General features: G+C 45.6%; 1 protein-coding gene across 1 annotated transcript in view; it reads right to left on the bottom strand.

Annotated features, from left to right (window-relative positions):
- jarid2b (jumonji, AT rich interactive domain 2b) overlaps positions 1–9,298 on the bottom strand; it is a 112,934-nt gene extending 103,636 nt beyond the window's left edge. Inside the window, exon 1 of the mRNA XM_037094072.1 lies at positions 8,048–9,298. Coding sequence (XP_036949967.1) covers positions 8,048–8,092 — 45 coding nt within the window. The 5' untranslated portion in view covers positions 8,093–9,298. The remainder of the gene's footprint in view (positions 1–8,047) is intronic.
- Between the last annotated feature and the right edge of the window lie 14,003 nt (positions 9,299–23,301).

The raw sequence follows: 23,301 nt of genomic DNA, 5'->3' as shown, positions 1-23,301 counted from the left end.
ACTGAGTTGAGAGGAAGGAGGAGGTGAGAGAGATAAAGTGGAACGGGGGGGGGCAATCCACTCAGTATTCTATTACAGGACAAGATGGGGAGGGGGTGTAATGCGTTTCTCATGGCGGCTGGAGGATGGGGGTGTAGGATCGAGGCAAACAGAATGCGTACGTATTGACCTGCGAATCAAATAAACAGTTTATTCTGCCTCTCACAGCCCTCAGCCACCCACCACTTTCTTCTCATTCCTCCCGTTTTCTCACATGAGAGCTGACACAGGAACCAGCACATCCGACAACTCAGCGGCAGCCGCAGCTTCAGCATTACAACCTGCCCTTGTCCATCCTCCAAATACAGTTTGGCGGGCGGAATTGGTTCGAGCGAGCGCCAGATGCAGTTAACACCTTTTCCTTAACCAGTCATTTTCCTCTAAATCACTCAAAACCCAAAAAGATATCCTAAGACTCTACCTTGAATCAATAAACTTAGTATAAAATCCTCTTTGCACCTTCACTACATCTTTTTTTTTGTTTGTTTTTTTAAATCATTCAGCATTGGCTGAGAAGTAGAGATTAGGCTGCAACAGTGGTCACCCAGCCACTGTGCTCCACTGGCTCATTACTCCCCTGGTTAGGGTGGGGAGGGAGGGGGCTGCCACCCTGAATTAAGGCCTCGCTCGCGAGGGGCCAAATGCTTGGCGAAAAAGGGTTGCGTTGGAGAGCGCTTTAACGGAAGGGAGGTCACCTTTCCACAGCCAACCATGCATGTTGGAGAGCTACAAATGACTGTCGGGGAAAAGAAAAGGGGGGATAATGATAATTCAATACATGAAAAAAAAATAAAAGTTAGCACAGGAAAATGCCCTCGTGAGAGATTAAATGAGAGAGCGATTCAGGGGCCAAGGCAGTGCCGTGCCAAAGAGGACCTGAATAGAGTGTCCAGTGGCTCGTTGGCAGGAAGAAACAAACTGCTCCATCATAAAAAGAATGATTCATAGATGACTGCACTCGATTTGCGAGGTCGTAACGTGCAACAGGAAACATTTATGAATGTACACTGATATTCCCGCACTGAAATCTGATGACACAAAGTGTGATCAGCACATATCATTTTCTTAAAAGTTGCACTATGTAGATCTTCAGTGACTGTTTGTGCTGACCATAAATGACAACCAAGTTTCATACTGTCTTACTCTGTTTATATTTGGCGGACCCGGCCACATTTCTAGCTTCAAACTGTGATCTGGGGACCCTGTTTCCCTTTGAAAACAGCTTGTTTATTCAGTCACAGCGAAAAATAAACATTTCCAAGTTTTGAATTTCTTCTTCTTTGAGAATTTCTTTCTTGGTGTTGCCGACAGAGTCTTACTGGCATACGTTTGACAGCGAAACTGTGGTATTCCGGGCAGAAAGAGAGGGAGTAATGGAGGATCGATACCGACTGAGCCTCCGCTCTGTTGCTTCATCCCCCGAGGCTTAATTCACTGGATGTGTAAAGACGACGGTGTCACAATAGGGGATCAGATGGGATTGACCACAGGATGAAAATGTGAGGAGTGTTTATTAAACTGATGTAGCCGAGATGACGAGTCGGGAGCTGGGTTGTGCAGAGATGGGTCAAGAGGTTGTCTAGGAGATGTACATAATGGTCATTAAAAGCTAATGCCGGACTAAGCTACAATAGCTTGGTGATTCAAAAAAGGATGAAAAACAACCCTAACGCCTCCGATTTCAGCTCACGGAGCTTAAAGGGAAGCCGAGGGGCTAAGCTGAAATTTGAGCTAGAAACAAAAAGGAACCTGAAGATCGTTTTGTAGGTTATTTCTAAAAACACATTTATTGACAGATGCAAAAAAAAAAAAAAAAAAGAAAAAAAAAAGACTGGAGTTCATTATTTTCTTTTCATTCTACTATTGCTGAATGTCCTTCATGGGGCCCCATACAGCCCACAAGGCCAAACCAAAGACAAAGCTAAAGTGTTGATTCAGCTTCATAGGGATCCTGAACGGATAAGCTGTGGCAACCACTCACTCATTCACACACACACACACACACACTCAACACACATGCATGGGTGAGCATGTGCACACACAGACACACACACCCACCCACACACACTAATGCACGTACGCACGCATACACACAGCCTCTCAGGGCCTGACCAGCTGTCTCACTCCCCCCCGTATCCATCCAAACCCACAGGAGCAGGGGGATATAAATCACTCGGCAGAATGAAGACGCGCACGGATGGAACGCACGTGGTCTCCGTGACACACACACACACACACGCTCACACATGCCCCTGCTTGCATTGGCTGTCCACCACTACACTGAGTCCAGCCATGCCTTGTGTCCAACGACTGGAGCATATGCTGTAAAACACACCTACACAGGCATATGACAGATATAACAAAAGACCGTCACGCCCAGTTTTACGTCACCTCTCTTAAAACATCGTGCGCCGCAGATATCCACAACACCACGTATGGTTGGCATTAGAAACCGGTTTATCTCACCTACTGACTGCAGCTGCACACCTTAAGACCTTTGCCTCTGTGTATGTGTGAGAGAGGGAGGTGGAGATTGTGCTCAATGTCAACAGCTGATAAGAGAAAAGGTCATGTTGCATAACAGGAGTTTGTGCCGTGTGTGTGACATAATGCTGTTAAAAAAAAAAAACAAAAAAAAGTGAGGAAAAAAGAAATGCAAGAGAAGAAGAGGAAGGCCGAGACAGTAAAGAGGGAATGTGGATTTACGCCGGAGAAAAGAGCCCAGTGGTGATGCATTTGGCTGCTGAGCATCCATCGCTGGTCCAAATTGAAGCCGGCAGCTCACAGAGCGCCTGTAATGATGCAGTAAACTCTCTGTTGGCAAAGCCGACTTTATTTAAAGGGAGAAAAAAAAAAAGAAAAAAAAAAGAAAAAAAAAACAGGGCTCCCTTCTCCTCATTTCAGCACAAACTTAATAAATACATAAATAAATAAGACCGAATTAAAAGAGGTCGGGTGAGCCAACTTCACTCCCTGAAAATTATTTCTGGCAGCGCTCGTCGAGTCGCCGGGCCCCGCGAGAGGACAGACGAGGCCAAAGGGACGGGCCTGCAGCGTGGGAAGGGCCGCTTCCTCCCAGCTCTCAACTGAACTTGGGCAAATGTTCAATTACCTGACAGTTGGAACTGAGACACAAGGAGAAAATAATGCTTGTTATGTGTGGTGTTTTTCTGTTCCTTAGGAATGGAATCGAGTATAGAATATGCCTTATGTTTTTACAAACTCCTGCTTTGTTCTCAGTTATTTTCCACTGTGTGTAAATTGCTGGCAATGTTCATGAGGACCTTTTATATTATTGGCACGTACTTTTATGCCACGCTGATACCGTTTGGCAGCGCAGTCAAAGTGGGCCTGCTCTGATCCTTCCCCATTGGTGAATAAAAACAATAAAGCTCTGTGATGTTATTTTTAAATGAAGTAGTATCATCGTCTCCTTCCTTTTGTTCAAGGCTATCCCTGCTGCATCCTGCTGGTTTCAGACTCAATGCTTTACATTCATAAAAAAAAACAAAAAAACTGTCTAGGAAAATGAACACGCACGTATGGAAAGCACTGTTTCACCATTGCGCCTTTCACAGGTGCCACGTGGAGCGTAACCATAGTGAACGTGGTCAAATAAACAGGCAGTAAAAACGTCGCTTTTGCCACCGTACACTTTGGTTTGCCCCGGTATCCATAGTGATGGGGAGGTTGCAAAGTGAACCCTGCCATGTTGCACACGTGAGGAGAAGGGAGCTTATGAAAGAATCATTTGCATTGAAACATAAGGTTAAATGAAGCGCGTTGAGGCTCAGGCACGGTGAAAAAACAACCCCGTGACCCTCCCTTCATGGTCCTACATGAGGCCCACATTTCATTTGGACAGCCCAAGAACGAGAGCGAGACAGAGACAGAGAGACAGGGAGATAAAGAGAGGAAAAGGAGGAGAGGAGGGGGGCAGAGGGGAGAGTCTGTGCCTTTGCACTCCCCACTCTGCCCCCGCTCTCTATTTTTGTTTCCTCTTTTTGTGCACGCTCAACGCACACACTCACAGTGCAATGGATTTTCAACTTGGCCCTCATCAGTTGTGCGCCTGATGAAACAAACACTGACAGCCTCTTTACATTTGTAAAGGCCCCTGCAGCAGCTGTGCTTGTCCCACACACACACGCACACACACACACACCCACACACACACACACACACACACACACACACACACACACACGCAACCTTTGAATCAGAGACCTAGCCCCAGCTGGGGCCTACAGGAAGAGCAGACTCTGCACAAAATGGCCCTGGCTGCACTCTGCCTTGCTCTCCCTCCTATTCTCGCTTACACGTATTCGCATTCACACACACACACACACACACACACACACACACACACACACACACACACACACAGTATGTGTCATGTTTCGATAGACAGAACAACACTGCCCCATATTAGCGCATGCTACCTCGGTCATTACACAGCACCGACCCTCAACCACCGTCTTGAAAAGTACCAAGAAATTGAGAAAATGAACCTAAAAATGTCCTTATTTTTAAATAATCTTAATGAGCACAAGGAGAGAAATGTTTGCTGGCTCTTGCAAAGTCACAGAACCTGACATTAGTGACGAAGCATCTTTTGGGGGGGAACAAACTGACAGGGCAATTTGGCTTTCCGGCTTGGTTGCATTCGCACAGACGGCTATCAGTTCTAGTAGAAAATGGTAATTGCCTGGTTTGCTTTTATTAAGGACTCATCCTCCTTTTCCAATCATTGCATGACTGATGAATTTTAATATCAGCCTCAGATTACGGGTGTTTGTTGGGCGCAGAGGGTGGGGGGTGGAGGGGGTAACAACTCACACTCGTGTTTCAGGGGAAATGGTTAAGCCAAGCATGTATAATTGTCTTACGCTAATTAAGGGGGGGTAGGAGCGGGGGAGGGGTGGATCAGTAAGGGGCCAAGAGTCCGGTCTCAAAGCCTTGCTTTGGGGGGGGGGCAGGCATCTGGACTCCTCCAGGTTGTTGTAGACATGCACATTTGTGAGCCTTATTTGGTCCAGGCCGAACTTTCTGCCTCAACTGCAGCTGCTGAAAACACGCGACAGATGTGAAGCACATGCACAGGACAGACACACGCACGCTGCATCGCGCATTCACAAAGACAGGCCCTTTTCCTCAATCCTGCCGTAGAGCAAAATAAATATAGATGTTCTAATTTTAGGGAGCCACTGTTGGCCATCGTCTGGCTTAATTTTAAATCGGGGCTTTTGTTACTGTTAGTCATCAATCCTCCGGCACGTCCCGCTTCCTCAAACAGCATCACAGAATCCCATACTTTGTTTTCGCTGCAATATCGACCCCAGGCCCAGGCCGCCCCCCCCCCCCCCCCCCAAAAAAAAAACACATAGCAATTAAAGTAAGGTTAAGCTGTATTTTAATGTAACTGAATCTGCATGGTCACCATCATGATTCAGAATTTACAAAGTTAGCTCTGAGTTGTTCAACAGTTTGTTTACTCAGTCAGAAAACGATGATATTTCATTTATTTGGTTTGTTTTAGGCTTAAAAAAAAAGTCTGTTCTGATTAAAATGTCTTCCCTAAAACTACAGCGCACCTTTGTCTGTCCTCTTGGCTCTCGCCCTCCAACAAATAAAGCTTCAATCTCACACATTTCATCAGATGTCGTGTGAGAAGTGTACGTTGCCATAACAGGATATATAAATGTGTTAGAATGACATCATTCTCATTTCATTTCTTCTTTTTTTAAAAAAAACAAACAAAAAAAAAAGGGGGATTTTTCCCCTCCCGAACCAGACAATAGTATGCACTGTCTGAAGTGCTCCACTACATCTATCTTACAACTATTTGGTCACACATTTAGCAGGATTATTATGAGGCCGAAACCACTAGGACACAAAAAGCCTATTCAGACTATTATTAGCAGAAACACTCTATGCTTATGCTTTAATTGATTTCACATGACGTGCATTTAATTCTCTATATTGGAGAGACAGAAAAAAATGCTCCAGTTGATTTGCGCCTGAACAGCACTTTGTGTTTTTCTGCTAATTGCTCCCACAAACCTGTTGCTTGGTTTGACCCCCTTTTTTGGGCTATATGCACTTTCAGCACAAAAATAAAGTCACAGGTAAGTCTGCACTAGTGTGTGTGTGTTCTCGGAAACCAGAGTGTGTGCATGAGTTAGCACGAGTTAGTATGAGTTTTTTTTTTTTTTTTTAAAGACACCCCACGTGTTGTTTGGTTTGGATTGTGCTGGGGAAGGGGGGTGGTGTGTGTGTGGGGGGGGGCTTAAGCTGTGCCGTTGACTCCAGCCTCGGAGCTGTAACAGACATGATATGCCTCGTGCAATTAAACGCAACAATATGTGCGTGAGAGCGCGTGAGGGCGACTCTGGAAATGCATCAAACAAGTGCAACAAACTTTAAAGCTGCGCACACACACATACGTACACACACACACACACACACACACACACACGAGGCCGGGCCGGCGTGTCGTCAGTCGTCACGAAAAAAACAAAAAACAAAACGGATGCACGGTAACTTCGTGGAGCTGGAGACATTCACAAAAGTCTTTGTTGTTTTCTCATTCACGGAGGGAGGCAGTCGGTTTTTTTTTAGTAAAAGCCCTAGACTACCAACTATGTTCATCTCGGCAGCCCCCTTCCCCATAAATACACCACCAGCGTTACTTGCAGAAAGAAAATGGTTGCTTCTTGCTATCGCTTCATACATGAGCCTCTGCAATGCGACTGAACACAGCCTCTTTAAAAAAAAAGAGAGAGAGAGCGAGAGAGAGAGAGAGAGACAGAAGGACTGGCTCGCACTTGAAACACCGTGCTCAAACCGCACGCACACCGCCGTAATGTGCGGGTTTAATGTGGATTCGGTAGCGGGAGGGACGAGACCCAAACGCTTGTAAGATAATCCCCCCTCCCGGTAGTATTGCATATTAAAAAAATGGAGTTATCTCAGTGGGCTGCTGCGATATCTGCTCGTTCGCAGAGGTCACACGGAGAAGACCTGCGAAATGACTGTGACCCTGGCGGACATGTCCATTAAAAAAAAAGAAGAAGAAAGAAACAGAACGATGAGGGCTGCTAGCGGAGACAACCGCATAACAACAAGCCCCGCAACGTTTCCAAGTGCTGGAAATTGGACAGAATATGCTGAATTGCATGACCCCCTTCCTCCCTCCCCTCACTGTTTATGGAGAGAATTAAAGAGCCACAACAGTCCCGCGATACATGTCGCCTCCCACAACGAGGAGCAACATTAAAAAACCATAAACTCAACATATAAGAGCAGGAGTCACACACAGAGGAGGTGGGAAGCTTCGAGACAGAAAAAAAAAGCTCAGCATGGGACGAAATGGAAGCCGAAATAGCTGAGCCATGGCCGACAGGCTTGTCTTCGCGGCTCTCTGACTAGGAAGGGAACGGGGGGGGCGAACAAAAGCCTCTTTTTTTCTGGAGACACTTTGCTTAAAATAAAAAACAACCCTTTATAGCTTCATCACGTAGCCAGGGTGCACTGTGCATCCCCACCATCACGCGTTCAAAACGGGTCAAGCAATTAAAAAAAACCCGAGCGAAGCAGCCCCCCCCCCCCCCCATCATCATCATCATCATCATCATCATCATCCTCCACGAGCACCCGATGTTCAGATAGCCTCAAACATGTCTGATGTCGAAGAAACGCTGCAACACAGACAGCGAATAAACATTGCTGTCTCTTTAAATAAGAAAGAGCTCGCTGTAATTGCTAACACGTTGAGGTAACTTACAACCCCCGTACCCTTTAAAAAAAAAAAGAAAAAAAAAAGAAGCATATCTGCCCCCCTAAATAAGCACAAACACACATAGACACACAAGCTCGGCTGATGGTAACCTTCACAGTCCGTGATGAAAGTTTATGCATTTCCCATCGAAGGCAAACTTGAATCGAGCCACGCAGCGTTCGAGAGCAAATTAAGGGCAACACACAAAAAAATAATAATTGCACTTACGTATTTCTTCTGAATGATATTCCTCTTAGGTCTTTCCTTGCTCATTATGCAATCCCCAAAAAAATGTTTCGGCTATAGAGAGAATGGCCACATGAATCTTCTTTCTTTGACTCTCGCCTCTCCCGGAGCACCAACACCAAAACGACGATTTTTTTTAAATCCCCGGCGCTGTAAAGGAAAAGCTCGCTTGCTTTGCAGAATCCTCCTTCGGGTTTGTTTCTTCTCGTCCCCCCCCCCTCCCCTCACACCTCCTCCTTTTAAAACTAGTCGAATGATAAATCCCAAAAAAATCAAGGGTCGACGACGGAGGGAGACGGACCGGAGCCAAACTCACTCGGGGATAACATAGTCAAAACACATGCACAACAATAAGTTCCATTCGCCAGAGCGGCTCGGCGTCTCGTCTCTGCGCACTCGCTCCCGGCTCTTTTCAAATACATGAATATGCTTTGAGGTGGGTCGTCGGCAGAGTTACATCTTGATCTGGCGGGGCGACGACGCGACGAGGGATCAATAAATAGACATTAAAAAACAAAACAAAAAAATGAAAACGTGAGGCGTCACGTCTTGTCTCTTCTCTTGCTGGAGCCTAGCGTTCGACGAGGGAGCTCTCCAGCGGCACTGCTCTACTGACTGCGAGCAGCTCCTTTCTTCCCCAGCTTCAGTCCTCTCAGCCTATCACGTCCGCCACCATTCAGCGGCAACTTCAAAATCTCCCTGAGACGGCCCCCGACGCCAAACGCTGACGAGCACTCCCGTGACCCCGCACTTTCGCGGACGTTAGTGGCGAGCAAGCACACCGGGCGAGTTTCCGGTGACCTGACGCCAAATGGTGCGTTCACGTCCTCTAAGGGTTCGCGTGTTTGCGGCGCTCTCAAGGACACGAGTGAGTTTACACTTCCCCTTATGCTGGTGGCGTTTTAAATCACGTGTTGGCATGACGTCTCCAAGGGGATGAGGTGGTGATAGCCCCAGCTAAATGATCAGTGGCATTAGGTTGATATTTGCTTTAACTGCCTCATGGTTTTATGAGGAGTAATGATGTTTTCTGACGAATCAATTGGAAGAAAATGTGTTGCTTACTGTGAGTTTCAGCCATTTTTCCAGCATAAATGGCAAACATTCACTGGTTCCGGTTCTTAAAAGCTGCTTTCCTTTGCTTTTTATGAAAGTAAATGCAAAGTTTTTGGGTTTTGGACTGTTGGTTGGACAGAAGAAGCAATCTGAAGACGTCACTTTGTGTGTGATGAGCATTTTTAATTATTTTTTTTAACCATTCTTTTAGAGAAAACAATAAATCAATCAATCGATGAATATCTTTAGATGTGCTCCTCTTTCATTTTAACCTTTGCTAGAGTAAAATGCGCATGCTTCAGGCCAAAAGACGGGTTCTCAGAAGATACTGTAGGGGACAAATAAAGTAGTAATGGCTCCCAAATTTGTATGTAAATGACATACGCCCCCCGACCCCCGCTCTCCACACCAACCCCCCACAAAGTTAAACATTAGAGCGAAGATTTGCATCGATGCTTTCAGGAAGCATCCGTATGAGAAAGCTTAAGTGTCGGGGGGCTTAGTGTGGAATACTCAACTCTGTGCGAGGTGTTAAAGAGCCGACCGCTCTTCTAACATTGATCTGATCAACCGTCTAACCATGTTCAACATGATAAACATGATCATAGGAAGTCATTATCAGTTTAGGAGTGCATTAATTTCGGTGCACATTTTCAGATTATCCATCCACATTGAAGCTTCCACCAAAAACGTTTGTGTGTGTGTGTGTCTGGATCTGGACTTATGTACATTTGTTCAGGTAATATTCATACTTTTGTGTTATCCTCTCTGCTATGACTGTTAACTGACTGGGTGTCCTCATCCCCCTCACTAGAAGTGGGCTCGCTGTGTCATTATTCTAATATACTGAGTGGGAAGGTTGCTCTCTATGAACTCAGCAGGTAGGTAAGAGTAATGTGAGTGTGTGTGTGTGTGTGTGTGTGTGTGTGTGTGTGTGTGTGTGTGTGTGTGTGTGTGTGTGTGTGCGTGTTATACAAATACACAGATACAGCTGTCCTCTTGTCTCCGACGTTCATCTTTCGAAGAGCGCTTCAACTGTAGAATCGTGCTTCTTGGTTAACTGTAAATTATATAAGCTTTTAACCCATCATTTCCCAGCTATGACCTGGATTGTTTAAATAAAAACTGCATTCAGGCTGTCAGTTGGTCCAAACATCTCGACAGCTATTAGACTGGCGTGAATTTTGGCCATGCTGTTCGTGGCCTCCACTGGATGACTCCAAAGGACTATTCCAGCAATCCTTTCAGTCTCAACATCTTACTTGACGGATTGTCACAATGTTTCGTCATTCATAGTCTCACCAGAGGATGAATCCCGCTGACTTTGTTTTCCCCTGACTTTTCCTATTGCGCCAACGTGGAGTTCAACTTTTGTGATTTTCAGTGAAAACGCTTCGTACCTACGGGATGGATTGTCGTTAAGCTCGTTACAAATATTCCTGTGGCCTTCAGGACGAATGGTATTAGCTTCAAAAGTCCTTTAACTTTTCAACTGGCACATCGTCACGTCTAATTTGTAATTCAGCCAATACTTTTTATGACCAACCTGCAGGAAACATGCCAACAAACTATGCCAAGATGGTGGACGTGATAAACATTATACTTTCCAAACATAAGGGTGTTAGCGTTGTCATTGTTGGCATTCTTACGTTCGTATGCAGCTAAAAGCACTGTCTTGCCTCACAGAGCCAGTAACATGGCTGCAGACTCACTGTCTTGTTAACCATTAATGAGCCATAAAATGCAATCGCTTTGCTTTAGCAGTGTTTGTCTGTCTTTCTCGATAACGTCTATCGAATAAGCTGGTCTAATCGAAGATTCACTAGCCCTGATGACTAAAGGCAAGTTTGAGTTTCCCTGTCATCTCGGTGGCCCGGACAGACCAAACCGACATCTGGCGGTGATGAAGGGTGACCGTTGTGTCGTCCCAGGTTGTTCATAAAAGTTGCACTTGAATGCACAACAAGGATTACAACTGACATCCGGCTAGTTTTTACATTGCGCTTGCATGAAAAGAAAATAATTTATCTGACCACTGGCTAGTGTTGGAAGACTCAGGAGAAGATTTTTCTGGCAAAAAGCTCCTGATAAGGGCCAACTTGGGCCACCAGTGCAGGATAGACCGCTAGACATCTTAGCACTTGGGGAGTTGTCCAGTTCACGGGTATGAACAAGAAATCAGAATCAGCATCTCCCTGAAAGCTGGTCTACAACCAGTCGCTAACATCACCTTGCAATAATGCTGATTTCATTATCATTCATGTAACGAGGAAGAGCTATCGATCCCGCTCCTGTGTTTGATGTAGATTTAGCATAACGCACCAGATGATCAAAGCACCGAACTTACCCATGAATGCATGAACAAAGACACCAAATCAATAGCTGGCGGGTCAATAATTCTAAGCGTGGCTGGCGGATGACATGATATTTATGTAGCCCCCTCATTCAGTCAGTCACGCATGTAATGTATAAACAGAATATGAAGAAGAAATATTGAAGCATTAGTAAGAATCAGAATTCATACAGTACGTACAGATGCATGAGGATTTATTGGTATGTGATTTAAATAAACGATGCTCGCATGCCTGTTTTCTGTTAGTGAAATACGTCCTTATCCTTTATTTTCAAGGAAAATCCCCAAAAAAGCACTTGTTTTGAATCTTTACAGCACCATCATCTGTGGACATAATATTCTTTTACCTCCCGAATCAATGATGTCTCGTCCCTTGACAGCGTCAGAGCCGAGCAGGCTATTTTGAGACGAGGCTGTGGAACACGCTGCCTTTAGCCCCCATCGCCCTGCACTCTCAGGGGGGTTTACCGGGGTCCTCTGCCCTGCTGGTGCTGACATTTAGGCCCGCATGAATCAATGAGACAAGCTGTGGAGGGATGCCTGGATCTCACAGCGACTCCCCTCGCAGTTCACATTTAGCTTGAACGTCACGCACACGCAGAGGTTTTTTGCAGGCTCTTTGAAACACTGTTAGCCTGATCTCTCCACGTGCAGATGAGACATGTCTACTCTGGAACACGATTCGGTCAGAATACCAAAATAAATTGATTTACATGGTCGTCATTTTCTAATGCCCATTCGAGGCACAGTGCATGTCTCTAACAAAACAATGAAATCAAAAGACATGACTTGATGAAGTTTGCGGAGCAGCATGGCATCACGGGGAGTTGTTTTGTTTAACGTTGCAAGTGACTTATTAATAACATTCAGCCACTAAATATGGCATCTACCCTTTTTCCACTGCATTTGACATCACAACGCTGTTGTCGCTCGGATCAGCTGCCCCTCAGAGCGACAGGTGACCAAGGGAAACGCACCATCACCTCGAGTACAATCTGGATTTCCTTGTGCTGGAAACATTTGGGATGGTGTAGTTTTAAAGCGGAAAGGTTGCGCATTATGTCTTTTAAAGTGCGAGATTCAGTGCGTGATGGCCTAAGCGTACTGGATGTGAAATTATTGAGCGAAGAAGAGGATTTCGGTGACCGATCCGCTCGTTCACAATTTATGCGAGCGAAAGAGCAAGAAACCGAGCGTGTTTGTGTCTGTGTTTTGTGTCCTTGAAGGGACAGCAGTTTTCAAAAGTGTTTGGACAGCTCTGCTGTTGTATAAATGGCAGGGACATTTACACCATTGGATTTAGGAGTGTGTGTGCGTGTGTGTGTTTGTGCTTGTGTGTCTATGTGTGTGTGATGGAGAAGGCCAGGGATTGATTAGAGCTTTCACTCTCAATGTGGTTAATTGCCCAGTGAGGCTTAGCAGACGGTGCTGGCTAGATTGATGTCCGATAGCCAAGAAGGGGGGGTGGGGGTGGCGTGGAGGGGATTTGAGGGGTGTTTGTGTTTGTGTGTGTGTGTGTGTGTGTGTGTGTGTGTGTGTGTGTGTGTGTGTGTGTGCGTGCATGCATGCCTGCGATGGAGGGAGGGTTCGGCCGGGGGGGGGGCTTGATTTACTGGGCAGCGTGGATGGGGGGGGGGGGGCAACGAAGCCCAAATTAACGTTGAAAGATTGAATGGTTAAATATTGTACACGGTGGAAATAAACCCAGAGGAGTTTCCTTCAAAACAAAAGGGAGGGGGGAGGATCAAGCGATTGTAATCACATCTGCTGAAAAAGAAAAGAAGATGTGTTGGAATAAAGAAAGGAAAAATTCTCAGCCGTGTCACCTTTTGTTTAGCTCCCCCCCGGTAAATAAAAGGGGTTTTGGTTTGGTACACCGAGCGCCGCCTGCCCTTTCAGAAAAAGCTTCCTTCGGGTTTAGCTCAACAGTGACCTAATGTTTTCATCTCTCCTCGGGCTCCCTTGAACTCACTCAATCTTATTCTTTTTCTTTTTTTTTTTTTTCTTGTTTTCACTCTGCTGCAGAATCAAGCCCGAATCGCCTGCTAATGCATCTCCCGCGTTTAAAGCAAATATTAGCGCGACAGCTCAAACGGAAGAGGCCTTCTTCAATCCTGCAGTTGAAAGTTTCTGGATGTCCGTCCCGATCTTTTATTGTTCTCTACTTATTGTCCGCAGGGTCGTAAAATGATGTTTATAGTTCAATAAGACGGGCAAGGAGGTGTGTGCGAATGCGTGTGATAGCAGGGGACAGCAACAAGCGAGCCACAGTGTTGGCGGGGGAGGGGGGGGAGGGGGGGGAGGGGGGGTTGGGTGGATAAGGAAGCAGTAAAATCATGGCTTATGCAATTCTCTCCCTTTCACACAGGCTGTTAAAACGCTAAGTAATACGAGCAGCAGGGATATTGAATACCACATATAAAAAGAAAGAGAAGAGAGGCAATAAAAAAAAAAGAGAGAGAGTAAAGTTTTACACTGCAAAACTCTCTCCGTGAGCGACATCGTTTCATATTAAGGTTCAAAATGTTGGACTTCTTTTGAGTGTAAACAGAATAGTAACTGGTGACTACACAGAAGTATCTCGAGACATCTAAAATGAGTTTTCTCTTTCTTTGGGTCATTTCGAGTCAAGAGAAGCAGTGTGTCTATTAAAACCCAGGTTCACTGTAAAAAAAAAAAAAAAAAAAGAAGTAATTTTGCCCTTTTATTAAAGCATTTAGGAGTCAGCGGCATGAGTCACCAAGGTGGAGATGATGCTTAAGTTCTCTAGAACTGACGAGACAAAGTAAAGCTGCACTTGTACAAATAGAGATAAGGATAACTTTTTCCGTAATCAACCTTTATCTTCTGGGGCAGGGCATGACTCTCTGCTCATGTCGTGCCCGGCTGGGGAAGCCCCTCTTACTGAAGTCTTACTTGAAGTTGTTCAGATTTTGCTAAACTAAGATGGATGCAGCGACGAATAATCACATTTACCTTGCAAGGAAGGTTTAAGTGCTAAGTTTTATATATTTTTTTTTTTTGTTTTTGTATTTTGCAGTGTTATGTGCTCACCCGCGTGCTGATGATGGCGGACAGACCGGGGGGGGGGGGCGGTTGTCGCGTCGGCTTTGAATTGCACTGCTGAAATTTGAATCCTGCAAGAACTCTCATTAAAGTGAGGTTAACCTTCTCCACGGCAACCCCCACCTTTCCCTTTCCACTGTTCAGGGACTCGTTGAGATCACAAACACAATTTATTTTTCAACAACCCCCCCCAACACACACAGACGCATACCTCCCTCCCGTTCTAAGGGGACTTGAGAGTCCCCACTCTACCAGCGTGGATAATTGGACACCTTCACCATGAGAAATCCCCCGCAGAAACAAAACAGGCACCAGGCGGTGTAGACTCACATCAGGTTTGTCAAATATAAGCACGACAGCGAGGATGAGATGGAGACGGAGGCTCAGTCGAACCTTCAAGCCAGATTTGAAGGAAAAAAAAAAAAAAAACACCCTTTGGCAGTGCTTCTTTCTGATTCAATTCACACGTTTGAGTGTCTCACTTCCTGAGCTGTGGTGGCTGTTGTGCAGATCAACAGGAGGAATATCCACACCCTCAGGCTCCAGGGTGAAGTTGTCCTCGGGGCACGTAGCGAGGATCAGCGCGGTCTTCGGCGTGCCCTAAGTTGACCCATCTGGAAGCTAAATGCAAAACTGACTCAAGATCAGAGCCGAGGGGATGACTCGCCCTTCCTTCTGCCCCCAAGGCTGTTGTTGTGTTTCGCTAATGAGGCAGAATCTCCCCGAGCTCACCTGGCAACCGCGAGTCTAACCTGGTAAACTGCAGTCTTTGAGAACAAACACATGCTGAACCGTTCTTGATGTTGTTGTTCTTGAAGTTTTTAAAGCGGCCTCGCTGGTGGACGGGCCACTCAGCCGCATTAACCCTTCCATGTCTTTGTCCTTGTCTTTATAAGCACCCATTATGGCTCCTGGCAAGAGAGTCAGAGGCATTTTTTTTTCTGATGATGTAACACACAGATATAGACAAACATCTTGAATTCAGTCTCACAGAATGAATTATTTTCATCAAATCAGAGACATCATGGAACACATTTGGAACATTTCATCTACGTCTCATTTACAACAGCCAGTTTTTGGGTGGAAATTGCCCGATTTCGCGTCAAAAACATCCGGTTTTGTTCCCGCCCACACGGCTTGAAATGTGAACCCTGATGTCATGTCAAAAATGTCCAGTGGTCTCACGCTTACAAATGTTGACACACCATCTCAAAGAGAGAGCGGGTCGCCTGTCATGAAAATTCAGTGGTTTCACACTCACAGATGTCCCAGCTCTATCTTGAACGTTGGTCTCTTGGAACAAACATTTGGCAGTTTCGCACATTCAAATGGTAAAACGCTATTGCAAGCAGTGGCCTCTCTTGTCCAAGGTATTCAGTGGTTTCACGCTTTTACCAATGTTAAAAGCGGCATCTGAAACACTGGTCTCTTGTCAAAGATATGTGGTCATTTCAGGTTTACAGATGTCAAAAAACACCTTGACAAAACGACGTCCATAACAGCGTTGTCTTGTCAAAAAGGAATTTCAGCGGTTTCACGCCACCAAAGGTCCCTTTTTCATGCTCCTCTTTTGTTAGACGTGTTCAACGGTTTAAAATGAAACAGTGTCACAACGTTGCTCTCATTGACGCGGCATCTTCCTGCCCGCCGTATTTACTCATCAAGCCCAGTTTCCCCATTCACAGTTTAACATCCTTCAACACTCCTGTTCCCCTTTCTCACCTCAAAACCAGTCTGGACTGGAGTACGGTGTGTGGATGAGTAGCTAAGCGTGAATCACTCATGAGGAACAAGCAGCACTGTAGCGTTGCCAGGTCCCTTGTGTGTATCTAGCCACACAGAGAGTAATAGCATTCAGCCACAAAGGTTCTATAGCCCAGGAGTGACTGGCTGACTCATGTGGGTCAAGACCTGCCACAGGTGGGGGATCCCAGGCTGAATAACCTCCCCCTCCTGGACGGTAGGCAGCCACAGCCTCCGCGCCCCCTTTCACCCACCCGGGACACCTGCACTGGACACAAAAGCCATCCCTCTCCGATTCTTTGAGGGCATGAGCAGAGAGAGGAGCAGGACGCGGGGAAGAACGGCACAGGGGAGAAAGAAACAGGGCTGGATGGGTCGCGGTGGGGGCCGCCTCAATCGTAGCCATGCGGAAACAAAGTAACACAAACTCGAGCCACAGCAGGGGAACAGCTGGAGCACACAAGGATGGCAGTCTGGGTGGTCCGCGAGAGCGAGGGAGATGGAGAGAAAGGGTGTGAGCCAGCACGACAAAATGAGAGAGAGAGAATAAAAGGCACGGAGAGGGTTTGGTTTGGGATAGAGATGTTGAAAATAGAGGCTTCTACTTCCCTTTAAAGGTGAAAGGAAGTAGTGCAGAGAAGGAAAATCAGAAAGATAAAAAAAAAAAAAGAAAAAAAAAAACAAGCGAGGGAAAGCAGCTACTCAGCTACTCACGGGTTCCCCCTTTATCCCTGCAATTATGGCAAATCGATGCACATCAATATCTAATTATTCCAAGGAGCCCTTCCACCGATAGCCCCATTAAAAGCAATTGAAAGTGCAGCAGAAGCCACTTTTGTGCAGGAAAAAAAAAGAGAGAGAGAAAGAAACACATTTCAAATCTGTTACGAGCATCTTAAAGATGGGATGATAATTACGACGTGTTTATTTTTTTTGCATTATAAAAAAAAAACCCAGATCGTTACTTTTCCTTCACGCCACACGCTGCAGTAAACTGAACACAAGGTCTGTTCAATCAAAAACATTTTACAACCTCTCTCCACCTTTCACAGAGACCATTTTAAAATGATTTTTTCTTTTTTTTCCCCAGCTGCTGTTATCAGAACTATTTAATTAAAGCTTTGGCATTACCAAAGTTAGGCAGTTGGGGGGTTTTTTTGTTTGTTTTTTTTAGGAAAAAAGCATTGATAACCCTTCTAACAAAAGAGACGCATTCACTTGCACACGGTGAGCCAATATCCCTGTGCTTTTCCATGCGGGGCTTATCATCGCACCAACATGGTTTGCATGATAAAAAAAAAAAAAAAAAAAGAAGGTAAGTCATGCGGGAGGTCCTTCATATTTGCATATCCCCTGGGTGCACGGTGTAATTTAGCTACATATGTCCCTTCCCTAATAGGCTGGAGTTGGCTTAACGCAAGGCTCGTGTTTTTGGAAGCGACCTTGCTTGATTGTCTATTCGGATTCGCAGCTCTGCTCTGATTTGCAATTGAAAGGCACGTAATTGTACTTGAACTAACTGAATAACTACAGGGTTTTTTTTTTCTTTTTTTTCAAAAGCGGGTACGTGAGGGGGAAAGGTGTTTTTTTTTTTTTTTTTGTATGCTGGATTCAAGCCTGTCATCCCTGAGTGCAATCTTCTCCGTGGGATATCATTCACACAGCAGCGCTTCAACCGCGTGGCGGCTGAACGTGGTTGACGAAAACACAGTGAAAGCGGCGCCGATGTTAGCTCGCTTTGCCAACACGTGTATCACATTCCGCCGGATCCGTAATGTCACTAATCAGCCTCCGTGTTTCCCATGGTAATACATAATATATCTGACTCCAACAAATGGAAATATATTCATGATATGCATTCGCTTATTCTGCACTAAGTTTGACATTCTCCTTTTCCCCAATCCGCAGAGACATTAGCAGGGGCTGATACACGAGCGGCCAGAAGCCACCATAAAATTGAGGGCCTACTTTGTTCCTGGTCATAGCCCGCTGCTTATCTCCCACATTTGACTACCATAATTTGCCTCTCAAATGCACTGCTGTGTGATGTTAGGACCGCCTATATCTAAAAAACAAAAAACAAAAAAAGAAAATGCATATTCCACCGGTGCAGCGCAGGAGTCTCGTGTGTGTGTGTGTTAATCCCAACTTGTTATCCATGACATCAAAACCAATTTATCCAGATTTAACATCAATTTTCGGTTCGACGGAGAGGAAAAGCACCGGAATATGAATTAATGTTATTTTTTCCTAATCTTTCTAAATAATAACCCGGTGCGGCGCTCTCTCGCGAAGCGCTCGCCGCTTTTTCCTCCCTCCTCGATATTAAACACGATTAGGATAGCTAAAAGGTTAATGAGATACCCTTCTTTTGAACAAACTGTGCCTTATTTCTCCCTTTCAGAGGAAGCCATAAACATCCTCCCAGTAATAACGAATGGTGATTATGCCGATGATATTAATTATCATTACTTTCAATTACTACACCCAGCCAGGCCCTGTCGGTTATGAGGGCAGCTCCCTGCGGAGGAGCCGCCACCCGCCGTCGTACATTCATTAGCTGAGCCGCCTGATTGTGCGTCTCTCCGTCTCTCTCTCTCTCTCTCCTCCTCCGTCTCTCTCCCTTTCTTCCTCCTCTCGCCGGCCTTTGTTTCATCCTCTCTATTTTTCTCCGTCCTCTTTCTCTCCCCTGCCCGGTGTCAACGAGTCCAAGAAGCCCTGTGCACTGTCAAGGGTAGGCCAGTGAATGAACGAGGTGAGGTGGAAGTTAATTGTGGAGAGATCTGAGATGAGCTGTGAGGGAATCCATGGCACAGATTGGACAGATTCCTCCAATTTCCTTTCCCCGGCTCCCTCTCTCCTCATTTTACTCCGCTTTGCTCTCTCTTTGCGTCCCCGTCGCTCGATCTTGTTGCTTTTGTCTCTCCCCTCTCCACTCTCCCCTCGCTCCTGACATGAAACATCCATTTCCGCCCCATGAAATATGGAGAGGGCCCTCATGAATTGTTTACAGGTTAGCAGCATGCATGCCAATGGCAGCAGGGGGACAGGCTCAGGTTTTTTTTTTGTTTTTTTTTTTGAAGGCAGGCTGCAGTGGGCGACCGGGTGGTGATGGCAGGGAGGACGGGGGCCCCCCGCCAAATATCCTCGTAAAACCTGATGAGACTGGCTGTGTGAGGGAGTTTTGGAGAAATCAGTGCAGTTCTAAAAGAGTCGTCATGCGCGATGCACAGCAGCACATTTGTTTCTTCAGGTCTGTCGAATTAGAATGCGCACAGTTGGTGCCATATTACGTTGCCTTTAATCCACAAAGTTTAGTTAAACCGACTTGTATCCTAAACCATGATAAACCATCATCATGTCAGCCACATTGTTTTTAACATGCTTGAGCACTCTACACGACCCTGAAGTGGAAATGAGAAAAAAAAAATTCTGCAGCACTCAAAATGTACGCATTTAACGGAAGATGGGCAGCAGTCGGCTCCGGTTTTAACATCTGTTGGCACCAAAAACACAACTTGATTCTCCAGATTTTGATTCTGATAGGAAACATAAACTTAACTTGGCACTCAGCAGACATCAGTCAAGGCCTGACAGTCCCCTTTAATTCATTCAAGCTTGATCCAATGTCAAACTCAATAACCCCGTGTCACTTGAAATTTATAACCACCCGTTACCGATCAGATCTAGGATCCACATCAAATTTGTGCTCATTAATGCAGTGTTTTTTTAAAACCTTGGGGTCCCTGCCCTGCATGTCTTAGATGTTTGCCCGTCCCAATACACCTGATTCAAATGAATGTGTCGTGATCAGGCTTCAGCAGAACTCGATGACGGGACATTCATCTGAGTCTAGGTGTGTTGTGTGGAAACATCCAACGTGCACGCGTGAATCGCTGGGAAATGAAGGTCGAAAAACGTCTCGCAAATGTGAAAGGCAGTGAAGGAAAAAAAAAAATCCTGGATTCCTTCATCTGGATAAAAGGAGTTTATTCTGGGCTGAGATCCATCGTCCATCCAAGTTTTATTGAAATCTGTTCAGTAGTTTTTAGTTCAACATCTGGGAACACCCGACATGTTTTGCATTCCTAAAAATGAGTAAACGCTACAATGACTAGTTTTCAACTACTAGCGAGTTAGCCTAGCATCCTTAAATTTGCAGTGATCCACATAAATCGGTGCTTCTCGCTGATGTTGCGCAACCGTGGAGTCATCGGACACAGATATGCGCAGACGTGTCCATGTTTGTCCTGCATTATTCAAAGCTAGCTAGCATTAGTTGTCTTTGCTTTTATGGGTCTAGTTCGGAGGAATCAAGAAGAGGGTAAGAGATGCTGGGCCGGGCGAAGTAATGTGATCGGTCAGACGGCTCAGGATATTTATTTGGTCGGTCTCACCGGACGAAACGTGGCCTTTTGAGTTGGTTAATTTCCTCCTGATGAGCTTGTAGATCACGTCGGCGTTGCACCACGGGGATATGAGGGGTGGACGTGAAAGCATCAATTAAGATGTACTTCAGCGAGGGTTTTATCAGTTGTGGCTTTTTTTTTTTCTCAGGCCTAATAGCTTGTGATTGATAGCGATGAACTTGAGCACGAGGGGTGTGCATTTCAGATGGACAGATAGAGCATTTTGAGGGCTTGCTGGCTAAAGTGCTTTACTGCAGCTTGTGCACTTGTGGTTATAATGGAGTGCTTGGGAGCCACACCACTTGAGAGATCGTGTGGATATATTATTAATCTGCTCCCTGTGCCATTGCTGTATACCGCTGAACTGAGAGAATACAGCTGCGGCGCCATCAACCCCTTATCTGTCTCTCTTTCTCTCTGTCTCCTTAACTCTCCGTCAGCCTCGATCCTCTCCCCCTGTCTTTGTCACTCAACCTCTTTCACCGAGGAACGGAGCGGGAGCCAGAAGAAGGGAGGAAGAGATGATCAGATCAATATTCCTCTCAGGAAATAGGCTGCCACTCGCTGAGACTCTGTCTCGCTCCCACAGCATCTGCCTGTCTTTTGTACCGCCGGCCTGTCTGGCCACATCATCGGAGCATCGCGACCAATTTCACAAGCAAACCAGATAAGCAGCCACGCTCAGCATGTCACGGAGTGTGTGACAAGCTCAACGGGCACTTCCCATGTAATGGGTGGTGGGGGGGGGGGGGTGATAGAGATAAAGAAAGTAAGTTGTGGTTGAGAAAGAGGAGGACAGCGGATGTCTGTTTCTCAATGTCATGACTAAGTCATTCTGAAGTTACAAGTTACGTGATGACGGCTGCCCAACAAACCAGTTTGTCTCCTCACATTTGACTCAGAAACAGTGGAAAAGGTGTCTCGCTCTATTGTTTTCACCAGGTTTTTAGCACTTTCCTTTGTGTTCGACCCAGATAATAGGAAACCAGTGTGATCGCATGTGATGGCTGATAAATAGCAAACCACTTTTTAGAACATTTCATGTGTCATGTCACGCATTTGAAGCTCTTCACGCGTTATTTAATGCTGTCCACTCTTTAAGAGTTTTGGACATGCTAGAGAAGATTCAAATTTGGTGAGCTTTGTCATGTGTCACCATAGTCAGGTGGCTGTCAGCACAGTAAGAATATAAAACATGTGGTTAACATGAAATGATCAGTATTTGGCAATGTTTAGGCACTGCAACTACCCAGGTAGGTTTGTAAAAAGATCAGCGTTCAGATTAAATTAACTTGCTTTATCAGGAAAAACGACCACATAGGTAGACTGTATTTACGCTGAGTGCTCGGCAGCGACCTCTGGTGGCGGCAGTAATTATCACAGCAGCAAAGGAGGAAGTCGGGTGAGCACTGGGTGAGTGGAGGGGTCATTAAGAATGAAAACATAATGGCTTCAAATTTTTGTGAAACTGTATCTGCTCCTTGCCGCTGAAACCATGACTGATTTCTGTGAACCTGAGTGAAACAACAAATCAGCCAATTTTGTCATGCATATCTTTTCATCTCTTTCTCGAGTCATTTAACCTTATTTTAATGTTGAGCATGGCATTTCTTATCTGCACCCTTTATACACTTTGGCGACCTTTTAATTCAACGGTAAATCTGAACAGGAAAAAAACTGTATCAGATGATGTATTTTTTAAGTTTAAAGCCATAAAATAATGCTGACGTTAAGGCAACATTGTCATGAAGCGGGCTATTTTGCAGAGGGGCAGAGAAAAATGCAAGAAATCATCGAAAGGCGTTTAAGAATTAAAAAAGGACTGACGCACTGGGGCGGAAATCTAACCAGGAGAACACACGAACCAGATCAGACGCGACAGCTGAGCAACAGCGCTGAGGAGAATTTGTGTTTATTTCTTAGCAGGATGGCACATCATCTTAAACACAGCTCACTGGCTGCGACTATTGTTCGATTACAGTCACTTCTTTTCTCCCCGTCATGAATTCTCCCTCTGTTCTGTCTCTCTCACTTTTCTCGCAGGCTGCCGAGCTGTTTCCACAATCCAAGGTAAGTAATAATTTACTGTCAAGAACTGTTCTGTGTTTTGACTGTTGAGGCGATGAAGCTGCAACCACAAATTGTGTCAGCTGGAACACCGTGCGGATGTCGGGGCCCGGTAATGGCTCGTAACTGCATTAGCGTTATATCGCAGGAGGCACGTCGTTTGTCAGGCGTTTTGCGGTGGAAGGTCACTGGGAAATGACCTAAATGATCACAGGGAATCTATGGCGGAGATGAGTCCCCACGCGGGGTCGTCTCGCCACCAACCTGTGTGCGTGTGTAAACACAGTCGTGAGCGAGGAGGAAGAGATTGTGTGTAACAACAGGAAAGGTGGGTGTGTGGAAGGCACTGTTCTGGTGCTTGTGTGTGTGCCCAGATAGGGAAGTTTCCATTGTAACCATGAACTGGCACTGTTGTGAGTGGTCCCATCGCTCTCTCTCTCTCTCTCTCTCTCTCTCTCTCTCTCTCTCTCTCTCTCTCTCTCTCATACACACACACACACACATGCTTTTTTCTTCTATCTTATGAACCTGCTACCTAGAGA

Source organism: Acanthopagrus latus, chromosome 3 (genome assembly GCF_904848185.1).
Source record: "Acanthopagrus latus isolate v.2019 chromosome 3, fAcaLat1.1, whole genome shotgun sequence".
Taxonomy (NCBI): domain Eukaryota; kingdom Metazoa; phylum Chordata; class Actinopteri; order Spariformes; family Sparidae; genus Acanthopagrus; species Acanthopagrus latus.
The sequence above is the reverse complement of the archived record's forward strand: the minus strand, read 5'-3'. Positions and strand labels throughout refer to the sequence as shown.